At 41.0% G+C, this 25,863-nt stretch overlaps 1 protein-coding gene across 1 annotated transcript; it reads right to left on the bottom strand.

Annotated features, from left to right (window-relative positions):
• Positions 1-4,905: 4,905 nt before the first annotated feature.
• SLC26A2 (solute carrier family 26 member 2) lies at positions 4,906-24,492 on the bottom strand. The gene is made up of 5 exons (XM_065873729.1): positions 24,456-24,492; positions 24,076-24,137; positions 23,633-23,877; positions 7,906-8,602; positions 4,906-6,426 (listed from the first exon to the last, which is right to left on the bottom strand). Exons 1-5 carry the CDS (start codon positions 24,490-24,492, stop codon positions 4,906-4,908), a joined length of 2,562 nt encoding a protein of 853 aa, XP_065729801.1.
• Between the last annotated feature and the right edge of the window lie 1,371 nt (positions 24,493-25,863).

Raw genomic sequence — 25,863 nt, 5'->3', positions numbered from 1 at the left:
AGTTCATTCACCTCTCACCCTGATATTGTCTTGATTTGTATACAAAATTGCAGAGGAGACCAAAAACCGTAGCGTTTTATACAGACTGGTTTGTTCACACTAATTTTTGAGAAATCATGGCAGCATCAGAACTCAAACAGTAACTTCCCAACTGATTTGAATTGAAAAGGCAAGAGCAGTTTCATTCCAAGTAACTTATTATTTTAGGGATGGGGAATGGGGTGTGGGAAAAGAACTTCCCTAAAATAAGTTTCTTAAAACTGCAGTTAAAAACCCTTTCTGGCTAAGGCTGCTTGTCTGTTTGCCAAGTGAAAACCTTCAGTTAGAAATTCTGTCGTTGGTATTTTTAAGAAGATTATAATTATTTGGCCAATTTTGGAGCCATAATTCAAATCCAAGAAAGGTTATACAATGTTCCAGCATAGATTTACAAACATGGTAGCTCCAATAAAAGCATTTAGTGTCCTTCATCATTCCAGTTTACATAATTCAATATCTCCTTCCTATTTTATATCACTAGGAGAAAAATAAAATACATGCCAAAAACTCCACTATTTGGTATAACTGTATTTAACATGTTTACTTTAAAATTTCAGGTGCAAAACCCTGTTTTAAAAAAGAGTCCTTGTCAGGATAAAAATAACCTTATAAAAATAAATTTCTCCCACTCCTACATCTAAATTCTCCATTTCTAAAGTTACTAACATTCAAAAGAAAAAACCCCTAAAATTGTATACTTACAGTATTTTACTTTAATAATAGGCTATGATAACAAACTAGCTGGTATATTATTTTGGCCTATTGCATTATAATTTTCATTCTTGTTATTAGCACTCAAATGAAAAATGAATGATTCCACTCACGATTATCTAAAATCCTTACACCAAAAAAAAAAAAAAAAAAAGCCAAATTAGTTCAGAGCCTAAAGGCCTTCTAGATCCAATTTCTTCCTTTTTGCAGTTCTTAAAGCCCAATTTCAAATAAGGCATCACTAGAACAGATAAAACAGTAGAAGAAAAAAAAAGAGAAACAGTAAAGAACAGAAAAATTAAGCAAAGTCTAAATCCTATCAGTAGGATTCTTACCTTGTCACTGTGCAATCATTCCTTGAATAGACCAGGGGCGTCCTTGTTCGCCTCAGCTGCCTGCCTCCTGCTCAGACCTCAGTCCAAGCTCAGCCTAGCCCCTCCATAAAGCACCTCCAAGCGTCGCCATGTGTTACTAAAAGAGTTAGCATATAGCCCACCTACTGGATTTAGTACTGTAGTCCCAGCACCTGGCCCAGGGCCCTAGACTCCTGCATAGGTCCTCAGGAAGAATTTGAGGTATTGTCTACATTGATGTTATGGCTCATCTATAGCAACACAGAGAGGAAAACAATTCATTAAGAACATTAATAAGGATCACAAAGCTTGAATTTATCATTATAACTTCTAGGCTCAATTTAAGTTCCCAAGAAATTCACTGTAACACTTTTCTTACTTTTATATTAAGATCCGGGCTAACACCCAGACTGTGTGATCTTAAATGACAAATTACTAAGAGAACACCCACGCAGAGAATTACTGTTCTTGTTAAAATGTGGTCATTAGCATTAGAATAGCCTAATGAACTCATCTGACACCCTGACACAGTTCAAAGATCACCATTTACCATGCTGTAAATATACCAACAAATTTTGGCTTCAGTCTACTAACGTTTAAAAGCTAAGTCAGACTATCCAAATTGTGTTTTCCTTTGATCCTTCTTTAAAAAAAAAAAAAAAGTCAACTAGGCATCTGTCAATTTTACTACCATCAGAGGCTACAGTCACTCAGTCTAGTGCTCTGGAGTAGGTCAACCCGGGCTTTGGCCCCAACCTTGGCTACCAGCTCTTTCAGCTTTGGTGAACCTGTGCCCTCCCCTTCTGGAAGCAGAATCCAGTTCTGAGCTTGCTTTCAAACTAAGGTGCGGCTCTTAATCCTGGTCTTCCTACTGTTGTGCGTGGCTAACCAGGGATTGGATCCTATTCAACTGAGTCCCTCTCTTTTATCCCTTGTTTGGTCAGAGATAGTCTTTTCAATGGTCTATTCCCTTCATCTGTCTCTTGAATGTTACCCTTAGTCTCTCAGTGCACTGGCCCACTCCACCCCTCTGGTTGTTTTAACCATCAAGAGCGTACACATATTTCAATTAAACGACCAATTTAAGATATTCAGAATTTTGTACATTTATCAATAAGCAATGCAAATATGCTTCATTTAGACTCTAAAGTTTAGAGTAAGCATGATATCTTCATATCAGTAAAGTATGTAAAATATCACCTAAGGAATTAAAGTCCAAACCCTTGAGTAAGAAAGCAAATGAAAAATGTTAGTTTTATTGGTGAATTAGATTTTAGTTTCAGGTTTGATTCCTTTAAATACCAGCAATCAAAAAATCTGAACATGTAAGTATAGGCAGACTTCAAACCAGGCAGAGAAGGTAAGATTTAAATTCTAGTGATACCTTATTTTTACAAATGGCTTTCAAAAGCGGGAGCGGAATCTCTTGTTTGTTTGGGTAGATGGGAGAAGAACAAACCAGAACACAATTCAAGGATCTGCTAACTGCAAAAAGTTCCAGAATTGCTTATATCCACGTTATGGACAGAAATGGCAGGTAAAAGACAAACCCTGTTACTCTGTTCTTTTAAGAGATTTTCCAAATTCTATGCTTTTTTTTTTTTTTTTTTGCTGTGTTAGGGTTTGCTAAATTATAGAGTCGTCTTGAACATGTACTCATTACTCTGTCACATGGCACTGGATATCTACAATGATCTGGATTCAAACCTGGCTTGTGGAGGTACAAGAGGGGTTGGAAACAAATGACAACCAAGACACTCTGATTTTACTATTACTATTCATAAGACTGGAGAGAAACAGCAAATACTGGCTACAAACAATAAGCAAAAGACACAAATACAAACAGCAGTTAACATTTCTGAAATTCTAGACTTAAGTTCTAAAAGGATGTTAAAACTCAGGACACTATTACATTTAATCATGATGTCAGTCACCTCAAAGACAGAAATCTAGCTCCTAAGAAATTGCTTTGTTTTAATAACAGACAGGCATTTTTCATGTAAACTGATGGGCAGAGTTCTACCAAAAGAAGAGCAACACTTGCAGTTTATGGAGCCAACAAGAAAGGTGGTTCAAAGTCTTCCACTCCAACAGATGCCCTACACATAGGCTTTGCTTCTTTTTTTTTTGGCTTTGCTTCTTATAAATATTTAAACTGTTTAGAATGTAGGAGTGGGTTAAAAATGGTTTTTCACTTTTGCAATTTTTATCTTGTTTGTTTAAAATGGTGTGCTAAATGTTTCAATTTCACATCAACTAGTCCTAACTTTGGAAAACCTGTGTATTTTTTTCCCTCGCCCTTGGAAGTACAGATACAGAACTATAAGCTTTCAATGTCAGACATACTTGCTTTTCAAAAGGAAGTATTTCTGGGCCAAAACCTGTGACCAGCTATCATAAATAATACACCCACAGAACTTAGGTTGTATAAATGTGATGCTTCTAAATTCTCTTACGTAATAGTTTGAGGTGGCCTAAAGAGTTAAATGCTGTCACTGTCATCAATATTTATTGTACAGCAATAGGGTACATGGCAGTAAGCATTAGCTTTGTTTCACTAAAACATCTACAATTATTGATGTTCTTTTGGAAGCACTCTTATCACTTCTATGAATTCTTTTCCATTGGTTATAATAAATTTTTCTTGCGGAGTAAAGATGAACAGCAGCTTCTCAAATATGAGAAAGACTGTCAATTCCCAGCTGACCCTTGCTAAAATACAATGGGAAAGAAAAAAAAAATTCACTGCTAAATCAACAGTCTTAAGGGAAGCTGTCAATCATTCCTTTTTGTAATTTGTCCTGAACAGTTTGCCTCAAGCTCATTTAAAAGGCTACATAAAATCGCTGAGTCAGCATTTTGCCTTTTATCTGGCAAACTTGTCACTCACTGGTAATCAGACATAGCAGTTTAGGACAGATTCCATGGGAAACACACTAAATGACTGAAAGTTAAAACAGAGCTTAATGGTAGAGAAATACTCAGAAACAGGGACAGATAGGGATCACAGAAGAGACAGAGGATTCTCATTATGTTGGCTGATGATGAAGAGCTCTTTTCTTACCTACTTACCCTAAACAAAAAGGCTGACTAAAAACATCAAATGTATCACCAATAGCGTTCTGTATAATATGGGGCTGGCTGGTAGGATTTCACAAACCTGCTCAGCCATCAGACTCCTGATAAGATTGTGCCCGAGAGGAATGGTGCTTTCTTATTAAAAGCCAGAGATCCGACTGCCATCTGGGGGGCAAAGACAGGGAATAGAGAATTACAAGTGAGAACAAGCTTGTCTAGTTACTACCGTTACCCCAGAAGCCTCTTGACCTGCTGTTAGGAGAGCACACACAACATTCTCTCCCTACTTCCTTTCTACTCCCTCTCCAAAGAGCCATGCCAAACAGGCTCCAGCACTTCTCATGTAAATGCCAACTTTACCCCTTTACCTCCTGGAGAAGGAACAGTCCAGATGCAAATCTCCTAAAACAAGATGGTAATTAAGTTTTGGGGCTACTTTACAGTTCAATTCAATAGATATTTATTTAATTCCAAGAATATCTCATATCTGCAAGAAAGCTTAAAAGCACAATCTTTTCTTCTTTTTGATTCTGCCTAACTAAAAGCTCTGCTGCATCCGTGTATCTACAAAGGCCATCAGTTTCAAAGGAAGAACTCTGTCGAGCCAAAAGGTTAAGATTTCTAGTGTGCAACAATTTCCAGTTCCACAGCATAAAATGTTAAAAAACTTGAAATTTTAACCTCTGGGGCTAGACAGTGTTCTTCCTTCTATTTACTTTCTCAATCAATCACTGGAAAAACTCAGACCATTGGGAACATATATATCTTTCCGATTTTGAGAGTCTTCTGCAAAAGTCATTGCTTCATATACACTATAAAACAGAAGGTTTTCTTCTTCCTTTTTGCAGTACTCTCCCCGGGCCAGGGAATCCCTCACAGAGGGATTGCACTGAGCCAGCAGAACCTGGATGCCAATGGCTTCATAATCTCTGCGAACTTCTTTCAGTGTATGGATCCCTGCTGTATCTAAAAATTGTATTGCACTACAGTCAACCACTATGGTATGGAACTCTAAGGGATCATGGGAAAGTTGCACTGAAACTTCATCCCGGATTCCACTGAGAGTTGCTGTTTCCTTTTTGATCTTTTTCTTTACTGCCTTCTTCTGAGCTGCCTTTACTAAGACTGGGTTGAGAGTTTTTTTATATAAGGAAGATTTAAAATATTCTTTGTTTATGTAGTAGAGAGGGGCTACAAAGCGGAAAATCTTGATGCCTGACTTAGCCTGAAGGTTCTTGTAGGCAGACATGGATTCAAAGATTTCAGACTCTTCCACCACACCAAGCAATGAAGTCTCTGGCTTCTGAGTACGGAGGATGACACAAAACAGAGAAAAACAAACCCCAACGAGCAGGCCTATTTCAGTACTTATCAGTGCAGAGGACAGCATAGTAACAAACCAGATAACTGTATCCATTCTGCTAATCCTCCACATCTCGGGCAGATCCTTAAATTTACGTAGGGCTCCCCGGAGATTCACAATAGTGATCACACCAAGGACACTTTTCTGAAGGGAATAGAATAAAGGAGCTATTACCAAGAGGACCAACAAAAGAACCAGAGCTGTCACCACACCAGAAAGCTGACTTTGACAGCCTGTGGATTCTTTAACCAATGTCTTTGCAAGAGCTGCACTAGTAGCAAAGCAGTGGAAGAAGGAAGGAATGATATTGCAAAAGCCGATGGCATACATTTCCTGATTAGCTTTGACTGTGTAGCCATGTTTCTTGGCAAACATCTCAGAAAGCGATACAGTAATAGCGAACCCAATGATAGAAATAGCTATTGCATCTACAGCCACATTAGGAATTAAGTTCCAGTCCGGTGCTTTGGGTGGCAAAAACCCAGTGGGAATATGTCCAGCAATACTGGTATTGTATTTCTCATTTAGTTTTCCAAAATGAGAGACTAATGTGGCTGCCACAACAACAAAGAGTTCAGTAGGAATAGGTGCCTTAAGTTTGGACTTGAGGCGCTCATTGAGTTCTTTGGTTGGCAAAAGAACCAAAAGGCACAAAAGGCTGGTGATGAGATCACAGATATTGGTCTTATGGATGTTTCTGAAGATATGTATCCAAGTAGTGATGAGTGATCCCACACCACTACTCCGAGGAAGGCTGAGTCCAAGGAGATACTTGGCCTGAGATGTAAGAACTGTGAAGGAGGCACCAGTGACAAATCCACTCAGCAAGGCATCTGAGAGGTAGACTGAAACAAAGCCCACTTGAAAGAAGCCCATCGCTACCTGGAAGGAAGGATATACAGGTGTTAAATATAAATGGAAAAGAGCTTCTAAATCCTGTATTCCCCTGGTATCTCTTTGTGTGAAGACATACCGTCAGAGCACCACAGAATGTCAGAGCTAGAAAAAAAACACAATCATTTATCAGTCCTCTCATTTTACAAAGAGAGGTCTCATTTTACTGACACTCAGAGGGCTAAGCAACTTGCCCTTACTGACTAGCCCAGACAAGAGCTTAGGATTCCTACCTTCTTGCACAATGTTTCTTAAACTTGAATAAGGTTCAGATCGCTTTGAAAAAGAAAAAAATTTCTCAAGGATCCATGAGAAATGATAAAAACACAAGTTGGAAAAATTCTCATTTAAAAAACATGTATTTTTCTTTAAATTACATATCATTACTGTAAAAGTAAAGTTTTAACTGATAAAACAAAAAACTAGATTCACATCAAAATAGAATCACACTTTAAAAATTATTATAGAATTCTTTAATCTAACTTCAAACTGAGAGACTATTTTCATCCAGTGCATATGTGCTTATGCCATACTGCCTCCCATGTTAATTCTATATCCTCAAAGATATAACATTTTCTTTCTTTTTCCTCTTCCCAATAATTCCTCAGAATTCTATTGCACCCTTCCTCATTCTTGGTGAGGCATACTAACAAAAAAGCACAAATGAACTCTGAGGAGCACAACTCTTCTGCACACCAGTCCCTTCTCCCTCTCCTTCTATCCAAGCACCTAGTAAAGTGAGCTACTCTTCCCCCTCCTACATTGGTTCCACATGTCTGTGACAGAGAAGAGGTTTAATGTGGGCGCTGACTCCTGAATGCCAAAAGGCAGAGGCATGATGAAAATGGCAGATTAGTGGATTCTATGGGAGACCCAAAAGAATTTCATTTCTAATCCTTCTCCTGGCTGATAGCATGAAATAGTGGTCCCCAACTTCTTCCTTTCCCAGCAGTCCAGGAAAACTACTATCTTTAGTGAGAGTCACTCATTAGAGCAGCAATTCTAGAACAAGGGGGGAAGTCATCTGTAGTCTGAAAAACTCTTGCACTCTTCCTCTCCCAACCCCCATTCTGTTGCCCTCCTCCCTGTTAGTGCTGACTCTGCCAATAACCAACCACAAGTAACTTCAAGCAAATCTGATAGCTCTCGACATACAAAATTAAGAAGTTGTACTAGGTGGTCTGAGGTCCCTTTCTGGTCTGAATTTTTACAATCAAATAATTGAATTCTGGCTGACTGAAATTCATGGGTTAAGAGGCTGCCTAGGGTTGAGAAAATAGAAGCAGCCTTATCTTACCTGTGGAGTCAAACCAGGGTTTAAATTTTGGCTCTACCTCTTCCATATCCTGAGCATTCAATAAAAGATAGCTTTAATTATTATGATTGCTAAGTTCCCTTACAGATCTGAGATCTCATGCATAGTGATTTCTTTTGCCAGAAACAACCACTTATTCCACTGTTTCTTACCTGATAAACTCCAGCCATAAAGGTTACAGTGCTGCCAACTATAATTGCATAGCAACTTTTGTCACATATCTTGCCTGATGGCTGGCTTAATGATGTGCTCTCATTTGAAACCACTCCTAAAGAAGCGGCAACATGGGCAGTGTCATAGCCAGCTTTGTATAGTTCTCGGTCAACTACTTCACCAATCATAAGGCACAGTACTCCAAAAATGCCCACAGAAATGTGACGGGAGGTACCCAGTAGGAAATAAATGAAGCTGGCAAAAAAAGATGTGTACAGACCATAGACAGGTTCTTGGCCAGCCAGGAGAGAATAAGCAATGGATTGGGGCACCAATAAGATGCCCACAATCAAGCCAGACATCACATCTCCTAAAATGTTTTTCTTCAGATTATATTTTGGGAGCCACTGCAAAACAGGAAGGAAGCCGAAAATGATATTTCTGGCTTTGTTTGAACTGCACTGGCAACTCTTCTCTAGTTTTTTGATGACAAATTGCTTGAAGTTAGTATCCGGTTTCTCTTGAGGCTCCAAATGGATCCTAGCATGAGGTCTGCATTGATCATTGGTCTCAAATTGCTGGAAGTCATTACATGATTCCTCTTCATGCTCCAGATGGATCCTAGATGGAGGACTGTATTGGCCATCTTGCTCTTTATTTTTCAAAGACATTTCTGGAGATAGATGTTTCAGCCTCCTACTCCAGAGAAAATACGAGGGTTAACTGATTAAGTAATTCTCAGTACTCACACATTTTAACAGTCCTACTTGTCATTCATGAGAGTTAAGAGGAGTTCACTTGGGGGTAGTATCTTATATTCACTTTCCTTAGTTGAGCCTCATTTGTCTTGATCCAGGAAAAAAGAATCAGACCAAGTTAAAGCAAATAAGTCACTGAGCACAGGACTTCCCAAAAGTATAAACTATCAAGGATTCTTCTCCATCTCTGCCTGGCTCCTCCTGAAATTTTTTTCCCCAGAAACGGTACTGGGGTAGCCTGTCTCCTCCTTTCTATATGCTACTAACAGTCTTATTTTCAGATTTTTCACGTCCATGAATACTGCAGAAGAGGATCTGGTCTCAAACCTTGACACCTACCTTACCTGCAAAAGTCCCTGAAACAAGGAAGATGGTTTTTTTGTTTTTGTTTTTTCAGGGGGTGGGTCCTTTTTAAGATAACCTACTAGTTGTTGAAAATAAACAGAAAGAAAATGTGAGTGACAGAGTAAAGGTATGTTTTGAGAAAAAAAAAAAAAACTAGCACAGAATGCATTTGTGTCTTTGAACAACATGCTCTGGTTTGGTAGCAAAGAAAAGAGAGAAGCTGATAAGCGACTGCTGAAGGAAAGAAACATCAACAGCATGCAGTAGGCTGATGGGGCAAGCGTCTGATCTCTGAAAGGTTTTGTTCTATTCTACTTTGTTCTAGTATAGAGTCATATCTGCCCTAAGGGCAGGATCTATATTCATGCAAAGAAAGATTCGCTTTACTATCCTAAGTATACACTCTAAAACATAAGCTGAATAGAGGAATAATGTTGCCCAACACTTCAACTAGGAGGAGATCCAGGTGATACTGCATCTCCGGATCCTAAACTATAAAACTACTGCCATAAGACCTACCGCTAAGAACTACAGGAAAACAAAGAAGGTAAAAATAAGCAAAAAGAGAGGAGGGACAACAAAAAATAAGTCTTGTAATAAGAGTAAAAGAGAAGGAAAAAGAAACAGACCTTCAGAGGAACAGAGTGTAAACTGCCAAACACTTCACAAATCAGTGGCTTTGTGTTGGCTGTTTGCTTAGTTTAGAATGGCCATCCAACTCTCTATCAAGACCCCAATCATTTTTAAAACCCAGTTAAAATGCTCTCTCTTCTTCAAAGCACTGACCCCAGCCCAAATGAATCTGTGTCCCATAGTACTTCACGCCTCTGTTACAGTACTAATCATACTTTTGTATTAGTTAAGGAAGAGTCTCTCCAGGTCCTGGAGGAAAGGACATCTTGTTCATCATTGTAATCATCGACAACGTACGGTAACTCTGAGGTATCAGGCTTACAAAATATTTGAATGAAGGAAATAATAAATGAATAAACAAATTTATGACTGTGGCCAATAAGAGATAAAATATATTAGACAAAGGACTCGGGTAGTTTCCTGCCTCAGAACTGACAGAAGGATAGGCTCTTGTGAGGTTCTATAAGCCTAATGTTGCCTAGGTCTCATAATCCAGGACCCATGACCCATTCAAGAACACAATATTTGTAAAAGTAACCCACATTAATTTTGTTTAGGATAAAAGGGCTATAGCTGGTCATCCCACTGAACAAGAGTAAAACAGTAGTTACACTGATGGTCTTGTTAAATAGATAAGGAAGAAAAGAACATTTAGATTTAGATGACCACTTACCCTGGGTAAGTCAATCAGATTGGTGAATACACACAGCAGCTCTTCATTCCTCAGTGCAACTGGTCTATAACTCTCTTCTCACTTCCTACTTTCACGCCAATCTAGTTTGAGTGCATTCCTTATGTCCTTCTATTTTGGAATAGTTCTTAGTGAGTTCTGGGCCAAAACGCTTTTCCAAACCTAAAAGAGGCATAAGAAAAAACTAACAAAATTCAAATCTCACCCTATATGGCAGCTAGCTGGAAAGTAAAAAGATAAAAATTAATACTAGAAAGTGCAACAGGATGATGGAAACTGTAAGAAAGAACTGAAATGTAATACTAAAAGTGAGAAACGTGGTAACAGAGATAAAGAATGCCTCTGACAGGACCATCAAACCTGACAGAGCCAAAGAGAGAATCAATGAAATTGAAGATAGGTCGATAGACATTACCCAAACTAAAACAGAAAAACAATTTTAAAAAAATGAAAAATAATAATTTAAGAGAAAATCCAAGAGCTGTGGGATGTATTAAACAAACTAACTTATGCATAATTAGAATCCCAAAAAGCGAAGACAGAGAATGGGTGGAAGGAATATTTGAAGACATAATAGCCAAGAATTTTCCAAAATTAATGACAGATACCAAACTATAGATCCAAGAATCTCTGAGAATACCAAGAAGGACAAATACAAAACCAAACCAAACAATACAGCACCACACACCTACACATATCATATTCAAACTGCTGAAAACAAAAGACAAAGATAAAATTCTAAAGACAGCCAAAGGAAAAAAAAGAAAAAACACACTACATACACAGGAACAAAGATATGAATTACAGCAGACTTCTTATTGGAAACCATACAAGCCAGAAGATGGAGTGATACCTTTATCACAGAAATATAACTGTCAACCCAGAATTCCATCCCCAGAGAAAATATTTTTTGAAGGATGAAGAAGAAATAAAAACTTTCTCAGACCAACACTAAGAGAATTTATTGCCAGCAGACCAGCACTACTACACACACACACACACACACACACACACACACACACACCCCAGACAAAAACTCAGGTCTACACAGTACACAACAAATAAAGTCTAAGAAATGGAACAAATGAAAACAATATTTATTTTTAACTAAAAAAATCTTTAATTGCTCTAAAAAAATAACTGTCTAACTCAAAAATAGAAATGCATTTTTACAGCACATGCAAAATAAAATGCACAAAACAAGAGCATAAAGAATGGTAGGGGGAATTAAGAATTGTAAGGTCTTATACTATATATGAAGTAATATAATACTATTTGACTGGGCATATACCCTGAGAAAACCAAAATTCAAAAAGAGTCATGTACCAAAATGTTCATTGCAGCTCTATTTACAATAGCCCGGAGATGGAAACAACCTAAGCGCCCATCATCGGATGAATGGATAAAGAAGATGTGGCACATATATACAATGGAATATTACTCAGCCTTAAAAAGAAATGAAATTGAGCTATTTGTAATGAGATGGATAGACCTAGAGTCTGTCATACAGAGTGAAGTAAGTCAGAAAGAAAAAGACAAATACCGTATGCTAACACATATATATGGAATTTAAGGGGGAAAAAATGTCATGAAGAACCTAGGGGTAAGACAGGAATAAAGATGCAGACCTACTGGAGAACGGACTTGAGGATATGGGGAGGGGGAAGGGTGAGCTTTGACAGGGCAAGAGAGAGTCATGGACATATACACACTAACAAACGTAGTAAGGTAGATAGCTAGAGGGAAGCAGCCGCAAGGCACAGGGATATTAGCTCGGTGCTTTGTGACAGCCTGGAGGGGTGGGATAGGGAGAGTGGGAGGGAGGGAGATGCAAGAGGGAAGACATATGGGAACATATGTATATGTATAACTGATTCACTTTGTTATAAAGCAGAAACTAACACACCATTGTAAAGCAATTATACCCCAATAAAGATGTTTAAAAAAAAAATACTATTTGAAGGTAGGCTCTGATTAAAGATGTACATTGTAAACTCAAGGGTAACCAATAAATGTTTTAAGATATAAATGATAAGCTAATTGTGGAGACAAAATAGAATCATAAAAAACTCTCAATTAACCCAAAAGAAGAATGAGACCCAAAACAGAACACATTGAAAACAGCTAGCAAGATGGTAGAATTTAATCCAAACATATTAAAAAAACCCACATTAAATGTGAATAGTCGGGGCTTCCCTGGTGGTGTGGTGGTTGGGAATTCGCCTGCCAATGCAGGGGACACGGGTTCGATCCCTGGTCCGGGAAGATCCCACATGCCAGGGAGCAACTAAGCCCGTGCGCTGCAACTACCGAGCCTGCGCTCTAGAGCCCGCGAGCCACAACTACTGAAGCCCGCGTGCTGCAACTACTGAAACCTGCGTGCCTAGAGCCCGTGCTCCGCAACAAGAGAAGCCACCGCAATGAGAAGCCCGTGCACTGCAACGAAGAGTAGCCCCTGCTCACCGCAACTAGAGAAAGCCCTTGCACAGCAACAAAAACCCAACGCAGCCAAAAATAAAATATTTTAAAAATGTGAATAGTCTAAACATGCCAATTAAACAGATTGCCAGATAAGATTTAAAAAATAAGACCCAACTATATGCTGTCTATAAGAAACCCACATTAAATATAAAGATATAGATAGATCATAATAAAGTGAAATGTCTTTACCAATTTAGTAATTCATTTAGCTTGTGTAAGTGACTGAGCCAGATAATAAAATCCAGATTTTAAGACTCCAAGAATAGCTCTTTTTTTGAGCATGTTACTATTCCTATCACCTACCTAATTAGCTTTCTCTAACTTCAGGTACTTCTAAACACTTTGAAATTCAGTTATCCTACACATCCCAGTTTCCCCTACCTGCTACCCAAAATGACCTGGCACTGACATCTACAAACTTGTGCCCAACTCTCCTTTCTCTATACTCATGGCCATAGTCCTTTTCCATCTCCAGCTCTCAAAAAATTAGGTATTCACTCACAAACAGTCCTAGAAGTGGAAATGATTTAGCCATCAGTCTGAATCCAAAAACCATCTATAGTCTTTTACTGATCCTAGTCACTCCTTAAAATTCTCCTCAAAACTACTTTTTTTCCCTTTTTTCAAGGCTACTTTAAAACCCCAAACAATATAAAACTACATTAAAAATTATCTTAAACTAAATTGTAGGTATGACCTCCATACAAATTAAGCTCCTTGAGAGCAAGCTCCATTCTGTTTCATCTTTGTACCCCCTGAAGTGTCCAAGTACATGCTTTCAAAAATAGAAATGAAAAATATTTGCTAACCAAATAACTGAAATACAGAAAAAGTAGGATGCAAAGCAATATTTATTTTCAGGTGGAAATATCTACTCTGGAACAAATTTTTCAAGTATCCCTTTTTGCACAAAAATCCTCTCATTCCCCCAAGCCTGTTACTGCTTTCAATTACAGTACTCACCAATTGCTTCATGAAAAATGAAGTTACAGTGTTTATCCTTGAAATACAGTCTATAGCCAGACTCCCATTTTCAGAAAGTTGGAATACATACTACATATTCCATGAAATTCAGTAAAATAGGATTCTCCTGTATCATCTAGGGTAGTTTCTCCCTTTATCAACATTGATAATTGAGAGTGAAGAAGAGAAAGGTTCAAGAAGAAAACACTTGAACCTTCCACATTACATTGCAGGAACTGGAGGAAAAAAATCAACAAAACATTTGAAAAATACATTTACATATTCATATATTAAAGTATAATGGCAGTGCAGGCAACACAAAAAGGAAAAACATTTCTGTACTTTTTTCTTTAATTAGGCACATGCAGTGTGACTGCTTAGAAAGCTGTCTTATCCTGGTGACTAAACAGCAGCACTGGCACTGTTTCCCGTGTGAATTACGGAGAGTCTAAGAGAACTGAACTAAAAGAGAGGGATATCCCTTCTATGTAAGCCTGACAGCGGTCAGCCAACTTCTTTTGGAAATTTTGCAGATATAAGAGAAACAATGTCTACTTTTGGTAAGTAATTACAGCATATAATTTTAACCAATAATGCATATGAAACAGTTTTGCAATTTGTGAAACTGAAATGCCTTTTTGGAAGGCAACAGTGTTCAGAGATTGGTAAAGTCTGCCTCTGAAACATAACGATTCCATATTCATGCTCTGCTCTGTGTATGTATGCCACAACTCCCTGCTACATAGAACTGAAGCTGCCAACTACTAGGATCAGAGCATCTAAGCAGGGAAGAAATCTGCAAGAGACAGAGCAGTTTAGAAAGGCTTCCAGGGAACAACATATCTCACCTGGGATCTGAAGTCTGGGTCGGAGATGAAAGAATGAGGGAAGGACTTGGAAAACGGATGAGGGAAAAGAAAACACAACTAGCAATAGTTCTGGGGTTGGAGGGAAAGAATGAGAAATAGTATGATACGTTTAGAGCACCAGATGCATATGGAAGATCAATGAGAGAGAAAGTGGCAAAGGTGCCTAGGGGAGATTCTGGAAGGCTTTTATGCCAGGTTAAGAAAGGCAGACTTTCACCTGCAGACAGTGCATAGGCGCTGAAGGTTTTCGAGAAAATCACTTACTGTATCACTCATTTGACAATAATTATCTTATTACATCTTCTGGTCTGTTATGTTATTCAATTCTTTTTCAAGCAAGCAAGTAATATTTTCCTTTTTTGCCCTTTATGAATAAAAATTTAAAAAAAAATTAGCTTAAGATTTTTTTTTATTTTTATAAATTTTTTTATTTATTTATTTTTGGCTGCATTGGGTCTTCGTTGCTGCACGCGGGCTTTCTCTAGTTGCAGCGAGCGGGGGCTACACTTCATTGAGGTGCGCGGGTTTCTCTCACTGTAGTGACTTCTCTTGCTGTGGAGCACAGGCTCTAGGTGCGCAGGCTTCAGTAGTTGTGGCTCGTGGGCTCTAAAGTGCAAGCTCAGTAGTTGTGGTGCACGGGCTTAGTTGCTCTGCGGCATGTGGGATCTTCCCGGAACAGGGATCGAACCTGTATCCCCTGCATTGGCAGGTGGATTCTTAACCACTGCGCCACCAGGGAAGTCCCTAAGATTATTTTAGAAAAAAAACTAAACTAAACCATAAACAGGTAAAACCAAGACAGAGTCTCCATTTACACTGTTCCATCTGATCCTCCAACTCACTGTTGTCAGACAAGTTCAGGGAAGATAACAGCATTGTAAGGCCCGGGAAGCTAAGGATGAGCAAAGGCTTCTGTATCCATCTCCATCCCACTTACAGGTGCTTGCAACCAGGACAGCTGGAGCCCAGGCCACTGTTCCTTCGCCCTAGACTAGGAAGTTAATACTGTGAGTGGACTGCCCCCCGCCAGAAATGAAAATTCAGACCCATCTTTGTTCCGTGAAGTGCCAACAAGCCTTCCAAGGATGGATTGGTTAACTTTCTATGTGAGCTCCTAGAGACTGGGTACTGGCCTGCTTATTACTGTAAGCTAACCACTGTGCTAGACACAATGCATCAGAACCTAGACTACAAATCTAGGAGTCAATACTTCTTTTCCTTATCCCCACCCGACTCCCACATACAGTCCATCAGTAAGTCCTGTCTTCCCTGCCTTGAGTAATAAATCCATCCTCTCCCCACTGCCCAGAGTATCTGGAATCCAATCACTTCTCACTACCCTCCACCATCAGATCTCACATGGGCTACTCCAATAGCTTATAATACCTGAACCCTGCCCACCTCTCCACCCTCATTTCCTACTGGCCTTCTTGCTGTTCCTGGAACATGGCAAGTTGATTCCCTTCTTAGGGTCTTTGCACTTGCTCAAGTTCTCTGCCTGGAACAATCACACCCTCAGATCTCTGCAGGCCTTTTCTCATCCTTCATGCCTCAGCTTATATATCCTCTCCATACAATGGCCTTCCTTGACCATCCCAAATAAAATAATACTGCCACTCCATCATTCCCTAAACCCTCATCTAGCTTTATTTTCTTCACAGCATTTTCATAGAGACTTTTGAAAATTATATTATGTATTTAAACTTTTTAAAAACTATTATTTATAGTCTTTCTCATATCTACTGTATCCCCAGTACCAAGAACAATGCTTAGCACATAGTAGGAGATCAGTAAATTCTTACGAAAATGAATAAGAAACTCAGTTTCTACCCACAATCAGTGGGTTAAGACAGATTTATAAACAGATAAATTATAACATTCTAAGTGCCATAACAGAGGTTTGGCATACTCTGAGAGAGCAGAGAATAGGCTGTAGGCCAATGTGTGGAAGTTGCAAAGTAAGAAAAGAAAGGAAACTCAGGCAAGTGGAGGGTCCCAGGAAAACCCAAGACCCAGGAAGAAGTCACCTAGATTGCCAGATTCCTGGGGTAAAACTGCATTAGGTAAGACTGGAGTGAGGGACTTCCCTGGTGGCACAGTAGTTAAGAATCCACCTGCCAATGCAGGGGACACGGATTCAATCCCTGGTCTGGGAAGACCCCACTTGCTGTGGAGCAACTAAGCCTGTGCGCCACAACTACTGAGCCTGCACCCTAGAGCCCGTGTGCTGCAACTACTGAGCCCACATGCGGCAACTACTGAGCCCGCATGCTGCAACTACTGAAGCCCGCGTGCCTAGAGCCTGTGCTCCGCAGCAAGAGAAGCCACCGCAATGAGAAGCCCACTCACCGCAACAAAGAGTAGCCCCCACTCGCCGCAACTAAAGAGAGCCTGCATGCTGCAATGAAGACCCAACGCAGCCAAAAATAAAATTAAAAAAAAAAAAAAAAGACCGAGTGAAAGACCAGTTTCTTATGTAATCCCTTGTCAGCCTGGACTTCATCCTGTAAACTATAGCTGACAAAGGCATAAATTCCAAGACAGGGCAGGAACGGAGGTTTGACATTTCAGTGGTGCAATTAGACACAAGATGGTGCTTAAAGGAGATGGACACGTCTAACATGAATTCTGTTAGGTGGACCACACAAAAGGATAGTGCATGAGAATATGGAGGAGGAAATGGAAAGATAAGAAGCAACAAAAAGTTTGACTTATATTTCATAGGTTTGAGATTTCTATTAGATATCCAAATGAGAATGTCCAGTAGGCAATTAGAAATGGGGGTGTCAAGCATAGGAGAGAAGCCAAAATTGAAAAAATAAATGGGGAAGGGAAGAGCATATAGGTCATCAGCACATAAATAGTATCTCATTTTTCTCTGAATTCCCATTGTTTAGATGCTCAATAAATGTCAGATGAATGTATGCTTTATCTTCCCAACTAGATTAAAAATTATTCAAGGAGATATTTTCTGCTTTTTGTGAACTCTCACAGCACCCTGCATAGAACTGGGCACCCAGGAGGCACTTAGTAAGTCTTCTGTTGATGCATAGAGTGGTTTCTATTTTTAAAAGTTATTTTAACAAAAAAAAATTTTTTTTCAAAAAGAATTAACTGACTTTTGAAAGATAATTAATACATTGCGCTGGGAATGTAAAATGGTACAAACACTGTAGAAAACAGTTCGGTAGTTCCTCAAACTGTTAAACGGAATTACTATATGACCCAGCAATTACACTCTTAGGTATACCCTCAAAAGAACTGAAAACAGGGATCAAACAAATACTTGTACACAAACGTTCATAATAGTGTTATTCACAATAGTCAAAAGGTGGAAACAACCCAAGTATCCATCAACAGATGAATGGAAAAAAAATTATGGTCTAAGCCACACAATGAAATATTATTTAGCCATTTGAAAGAAATGAAGTTCAGGGATTTCCCTGGTGGTCCAGTGGTTAAGACTCCATGCTCCCAATGCAGGGGGTCCGGGTTCAATCCCTGGTCAAGGAACTAGATCCCACAGGCCGCAACTAAAAAAGATCCCGCATGCCACAACTAAAGACCCAACGCAGCCAAATAAATAAATATTTAAAAATACATAAATAAAAGAAATGAAGTTCTGATACTCTTCATCTACAACACTGATGAGTGAAAGAAGCCAGACACAAAAGGACAAATATTATATAATTCCACTTATATTAAATATCTAGAATAGGCAAATTCATAGAGACAGAAAATAGATTAGAGGTTACCAGGGACCAGGAGGAATGGAGAGTTATTGCCTAATTGTTATAGACTTGCTGTTTCAAGTTTTGGGAATAGATAGCAGTGATGGTTACAAAACATTGAGAATGTACTTAATGCTACTGAACTGTACCTTTAAAATGGTTAAAATGGCCAATGTTATGTTATATATATATTTTAACATACAGAAAGCCAGGAGAGAAAGCATAGTATTGCAAGGTTCTTACACTATACATGAAATGGTATAATGTCACTTGAAGGCAAACTATGATAGTTAAAGATGCATACTATATTGGGACTTCCCTGGTGGTGCAGTGGTTAAGAATCCGCCTGCCAATGCAGGGGACACGGGTTCGAGCCCTGGTCGGGGAAGATCCCACATGCCACGGAGCAACTAAGCCCAAGCGCTACAACTACGGAGCCTGTGAGCTACAACTACTGAGCCTGCATGCCACAACTACTGAAGTCCACGTGCCTAGAGCCTGTGTTCCGCAAGAGAAGCCACCACAATGAGAAGCCCGCGCACCACAACGAAGAGCAGCCTCTGCTCGCTGCAACTAGAGAAAGCCTGCATGCAGCAATGAATACCCAACGCAGCCACAAATAAATAAATAAATTTTTAAAAAGATGCATACTATAAATTCTAATGCAATCCCATTAATAACGAAGAGTTATGGCTAATAAACAATGGAGATAAAATGGAATTACAGAAAATACTAAATAATCCAAAAGAAGACAGAGAAGGGGATATAAACAGCTACTATATAAAATAACCTCAATCTAAGGTTTGCGGAAAACTTGAGAAGTTTTTTTTTTTTTTTGGCTGCACTGGGTCTTTGTTGCTGCGCGCAGGCTTTCTCTAGTTGCAGAGAGAAGGGGCTGCTCTCCGTTGCGGTGCACAGGCTTCTCATTGCGGTGGTTTCTCTTGCTGCGGAGCACAGGCTCTAGGCGCGCGGGCTTCAGTAGTTGTGGCAGGCGGGCTCAGTAGATGTAGTACACGGGCTTAACTGCTCTGCAGCATGTGGGATCTTCCCGGACCAGGGCTCGAACCTGTGTCCCCTGCATTGGCAGGCGGATTCTTAACCACTGCACCACCAGGGAAGTCCCGAGAAGTCTTAGCATTAACCTAATATTAATGTGAACAAGTCATCTACCAAAAAAATCTCTTCTCCTAAGTGGAAAATTCCAGTTAAACTAGGCTGGAATAGGTGTGGACTATATAGTTCGGAAATAATTTTCCAGTACTCACACAGCTTATAAGCAGTAGAACCATGATGAGAATCAAGACCTGTCTGATTCAAACCTACTCTCTGTCTCTGGACTGCTTATTTTGAAGCTTTTCAAATATTCAGAAAAGTTGAAAGAATGATACATGGAACACTTATTCACAATTCACCCATTTAACAATATACCAATTGTTAATGTTTTGCTACATCTGCACTACTTCTGCACTCTTCATACACTCAGGTTGGTTTGTTTGGGGTTTTTTTTTTTCCCTCAACTATTTGAAAGTTGACGACATACTTCAGCCTTAAACACTGAATTGAACCAATGTTTTTAACCACCATCCCATGATGCTTCTTCTTCAAAAGAAGCATTCTGTAACAACATGGCATCAAACCATTTGGATACACTCTTCAAAAATCTGCAATGGCTCTCCACCTCCTACTGAAATATAGTCAAATAACTTTAGTATAGTCTTCTCTCTGTGAATGAGCCTGCAACTGCCTTTCTCTTGCTTCTTTTCATGCACCAGTGTTCCAATCACCAGTCCATGAAAATACTAATAAGCATCCTTTGCCCTTTGGGACCCTTGCTCATGTTGTTCCTTCAGTTGGGGATGTCTTTCCCTTCTATCTCCATCTATCTTGGTCCTTTTTCTAATCTCTTAAGTCCCACCTCAAATGACATAGGAGAAGGGGGCTGAAACTTCTTAGGCTATGCTTCCCCAACACATGACATATAGCTATTTAGAACTCAAGTTTACATGTGTCTCAAACGAGAGTACCACTTTAGGGCAGACACCAAGTCATCCTCGTGTCTACATAACCCAGAACCTAACACAATGCCTCCCACTTGCTATGTATGGTTACAGATCTATGTTTATTGAAATGAACAAACAGGTGAAGTTTCAAGTTAATATAATGAAGCCAAAAAAATATTCCTTGTTTTCCAGTTATCACAAATGATTAACAACGCCCATTTATTTCTGTGATGCAAAAAGAAGAACTACCACAAGGCTTATATCAGTAGTAAAAGCACTACGATATATTTTTTCTTGTATAAAGCCCAATATAAGACAAAATAATAAAATACCCAAGAGGAAAATAGCTTAATGTAAAACCATGGTAAAATAATTAAATAGTTTCTTGCATAGTAATTCACTGCTTTCAAAAAGATTTCATCTAAATAAAAAAACCAAAAAGATAAAGAAAAAAAGAAAAAAAATTTTAATAAAATTTTAAAAAAGATTTCATCTACATCTCCCACTTGCCTCCTTAGTAAATCTGAGAATCAGAGTATGAATTCCTATTTTCCAGTATGAAAAACATCAAAGTTTAGTCACTTGCTCAACTGGTAGGACCAGATTCTCAGTCCTCATCTTCCAATTTCCAAGCTTAGATCTCTTCTAAAATACCACACGACCCCCAAATTTATTTCCTTGCTAAGAGCTCTTAGGAGCTAGTTCAAAGCAATAATTTTATGGCCAAGTGCTCACCTCATTTCTGAGCCTATTATTAATTTTAATATTTAATACAGTTCATAGTTGTATTCCCAGTACCTTGAAACATGTAGAGCACCTAATAAGTGCTTAACAAATATTTGTTGAGTGAACGGACGAATAACAGTTTAAGAGCTATGTGGTAAAGGGCTTCCCTGGCGGTGCAGTGGTTAAGAATCCACTTGCCAATGCAGGGGACACAGGTTCGATCCCTGGTCCGGGAAGATCCCACATGCTGTGGAGAAACTAAGACCGTGTCACAACTACTGAGCCTGTGCTCTAGAACCTGCGAGCCACAACTACTGAGCCCGCATGCCACAACTACTGAAGCCCACGTGCCTAGAGTCCATGCTCCACAACAAGAGAAGCCACTGCAATGAGAAGTCCAGCACCACAGCAAAGAGTAGCCCCCACTCATTGCAACTAGAGAAAAGCCCACACACAGCAACGAACACCCAAGGATGGGAGGGAGGGAGGGAGGAAAGAAGGGAGAGAAAGAAAGAAAGAATCCGCCTGCCAATGCAGGAGACTTGGGTTTGAGCCCTGGTCAGGAAAGATCCCACATGCCGCAGAGCAGCTAAGTCCGTGCACCACAACTACTGAACCTGCGCTCTAGAGCCCGCGAGCCACAACTACTGAAGCCTGTGCACCTAGAGCCCGTGCTCCACAACGAGAGAAGCCACCGCAGTGAAAAGCCGGTGCACCGCAATGAAGAGTAGCCCCTGCTCACCGCAACTCGAGAACGCCCGCGCGCAGCAACAAAGACCCAACGCAGCCACAAAAAAAAAAAAAAAAAAAAGAAAGAATAAAATTTTTAAATATATATTTAAAAAATCTTTAAAAAGAAAAGAGCTATGTGGTGAAGAAAAATCAGTTACTCCTCCCCCTCCACCCCCATACACCATAACCAAGTTTGTGTCAAGAAATTAGTCTGGGGCTTCCCTGGGGGCGCCGTGGTTAAGAATCTGCCTGCCAATGCAAGGGACACAGGTTCAAGCCCTGGCCTGGGAAGATCCCACATTCCGCAGAGCAACTAAGCCCGTGTACCACAACTACTGAGCCTGTGCTCTAGAGCCCGCAAGCCACAACTACTGAGCCCACATGCCACAACTACTGAAGCCTGCACACCTAGAGCCCGTGCTCCGCAACAAGAGAAGCCACCGCAATGAGGAGCCTGCGCACCACAACAAAGAGTAGCCCCCGCTCACCTCAACTAGAGAAAGCCTGCGCACAGCACCAAAGACCCAACACAGCCAAAAATAAATAAATTTATAAAAACAAATAAACCAAAAAAAATATTAAAAAAAAAGAGAAAGAAATTAGTCTGGCAATCATCTACCTGGGGGTTTATAATCATTAAAAGTAATATCAATGCATAAAATGATCCCTAGTGAATCTAATCTAGTCACCAAATCCCTGAATAGGTCATCTCTAGATCTTCCTCCAGGAGGCAGCAAATTATAGTACAATACAATGATATCAAACATGAAGATCTGTTAAAATGCAGATTCTCAGACAAATCCAGGGATGAGATCCAAGACTGCTCCCTGGGTGATTCTGAGTCAGTGGGCTGAGGGCCTATTTGGAGAATCACTAGGTATGTTCTGGAGTCAGACAGATCTCTATTCAGATCCCAGCTAAACTGTTCAACAGCTGTATGGCACTGACTGAAAAATTTCATTTTACTCAGCGTTAATTTCTCACCTGTAAAATGGGGATAACATTACTCAACTTGCAGTGCTGTTTTAAAACTAACCCAAGTAAAGTACCTAGCACAGCGCCTGGCACTAGTCTCCGTCCCTTGAGATTACTGAAGAAAAAAAAAGGGGGCTTATTTCTTGCCAACAGCTTTGGCCCGCCATTTCTTCTTTTTTTTTTTTTTTTTGAGGTACGCGCGGGCCTCTCACTGTTGTGGCCTCTCCCGTTGCGGAGCACAGGCTCCGGACGCGCAGGCTCAGCGGCCATGGCTCACGGGCCCAGCCGCTCCGCGGCATGTGGGATCTTCCCGGACCGGGGCACGAACCCGCGTCCCCTGCATCGGCAGGCGGACTCTCAACCACTGCGCCACCGGGGAAGCCCCCTCCATTTCTTCTTGACTCAACTTTCAAAGACAAGAACTTCTGCTTAACCCAATACTGGATATCACATTAGTTCCAGATTTCACATAAAAAGCCTCAGGGACAAGGAGGAAAAAGGTACTAGAATGAGTGCCAGAAAGGAGTTTAAGTCCTGAATGCGTCTAACTCATCGTGATCCCCAATCTGTGCAAGGAAGGGCCCAGCCTAATAGTCTATGAGTTTGGTAAAGCTGGGTACAAGTCCTAGTTCTGCAAATGACTTGCTGTGTAATTTTCGGCAACGCTCTGTCCCTCTGTGTCCTTTCAGTGTCTCCATCTATCCAGTGAAAGAATTTCAACTTAAGTCTATGAGTCTTGAAAAACTAAAGGTCCTGATTTGTACTTAACCAGGTGTGTGGTTTAAAAAACCAAGGTAATCAAGTCCTCTCTCCTGCCCAAGCCTCAGTTCCCCCATCAGTCTAAGGTGGTGGTGGCGGCTCTTATCTCCTTGGTCCTGCTGCCAGATATCTGGGTTCGAGAAGGCGCTACGAGGACTCTGGCGGAAGAGCCGCACCGTTACCAGCGGGGTGCGGGGCACCCGGCGCGAAGTGTTGGGTGGAGGGTGGGCAGCCCTCTGCCGTCGGAGTTGGGTCGGGATCACCCGGGTTGGGGGAATGGGGCTTTGACGCTGGCCCTGCCTCCGCTCCTGCCGACAGAGGAAATAACTCCTACGCACACCCACCTCGCACGGCCCAGCTACGACCGCCCACGGCTACCGTTGGTGCGCGCTTCCTCCCACCACACCCGGGTCAGAGGCGAGGACGACCCCAAGAGGGGCCCGCTGACCACGGGAAGGCCGGCACCGCTGTCTCCCCCGCGTCTCGAGTCCCTCCCCTCTCCTCACCTCTGGAGTCTGGGCCGCCCCGTGCGACCTGGATCCAAGGCGCGTCCTCTGCCGCTGCGGGGCTGAGGGGACAGGGTGGCGCGGGCAGAGGCAGACCACTCCCGGGCCGGCCTCCCTTTAACCCCCCAGCCCCCTTGCCCGCCCATCGTCCGGCCCCTGGAGGAGGCGGGGCCCAGGGGAGCTGCGAGAAGGAACCTGCGGGGAGGTGCTGAAGGCGACTCTAACCGCGAAAGTTCAGTATGCACAGTCACGTGGCACCGCGGAAGAACGACGCGGCTGTCAGCCAATGACGCGGCCAGGACAGGCAAGGGTGCTGCCCCCTGGCCGCTTTCCTCCTTGCGATTGGCTGCCCTGTACAGACGGAGCCACGCGTCCCTTACGGAGATTCCTCCTGACCTTTGTACGGCGATGAATCATCTTCGAAGTAGGCAGATTGCTGGTTCTCTGCCTTAACCCCGAGGGTATTGCGAGGAATCAGTATCAAGGGAAACGCGGAAATGATCTAACGAGGGCTGTAAACTGCTCTTTGTTTGCGAGGGGTATCGTCTTCATCTTCGATTCCTTAGGACCCGCGTTCCCACCCACCCTCCTTTATTGATAGAGAAATGGAGGCCCTGAATGGGAAAAGGTCTGCTAGAAAGTTAGAGGGGCTCTTGCCCCAGTGTAACTTACTTTCCACCAAAGTTCCCAATAGCCAGAGGCTCTTTTTAAGATGTAAAAGAAAATATAAAAATAAATATGAAATTCCAATCCTCGGTTAAAATCCTCAGTGGCTTTCCTTGACATTTACAGATAATATCAAATTTCTCCCTATGCCCCCAAGCCCTGAATGCTCTGGGCCCCGGCCCATTACGCCTCACGCTCCTCACGTGGCATCTCTCCCTCCCTCAGCCCTCTCCCACCCATCCTGGCCTCCTTTGCTTGCCAAGCTTGTTCTCTTTCCGGACCTGAAAACTTGTTCCAGTACCTGGTTTCTACTTGTCTCTCAGGTCTCAGGCTAAACCCCCAACTGCCCTTTCCTCAGCGACTTCCTGCTAGTCACTTCCTAGCAGGTACTCTTGATTTAATTATCTGCCACGAACTGGGCACTATCCGATATAGAGTATATGTTAATTTGTTCACTTTTCCTCTTGTACTGCCTGCGGAGGCCCACAGATGACGATAGGATAGATGGGAGTGGAAGAGAACCGATGAAGGAAGCAACATGGTTAACTTCCTTTTCTTCCCTTTCCCATGAACTTCTTCACAGTCGTTTAAGGAACTCCCTTTCTTAACCTGAGATGAGCCTCAGATTCTGTCACCCACCAGATTCAGAACTTCCAAAGTCACAAGCCATATCAGAATCAGAACACCTGGGTTCTAATCCTGGTGCTGTCCCTTACCACTGGGGACAAATCACTTAATTGACGTTCTTACCTTTCCAAGGGTAATTAATGGCCCCACACTCAGAGTCCTGGAGGGGATCAAGTAAAACAATGGGTGTTAAAGTACTTTGTCAACTCCCTATAAGCTGCAAAACAAGCAGAATGACAACAGTTGACGGTTTCTGGATATTTATTTCTGGATGCACAAAACTTCACATTTATTATATTAAGCCTCACAGAAGCTTTTGAGGAGGTGCTATATTGTGAATCTCCCTTTATAGTTGAGGAAATGAGACTCAGAGATGTTAGGTGACTTGTCCAAGTTAATAAATGACAATAGCGTGATTTTAACCCAGTTACATCTGCCTGCAAAGCCCACTGTTAACCTCTACACTCCCTGTGTTAGTCAAATGTAAGAATCTAT

The sequence above is a fragment of the Phocoena phocoena genome, chromosome 3 (genome assembly GCF_963924675.1).
Source record: "Phocoena phocoena chromosome 3, mPhoPho1.1, whole genome shotgun sequence".
Lineage (NCBI taxonomy): Eukaryota > Metazoa > Chordata > Mammalia > Artiodactyla > Phocoenidae > Phocoena > Phocoena phocoena.
Note: the sequence above shows the minus strand (reverse complement) of the source record. Positions and strands in the feature narration are given on the sequence as shown.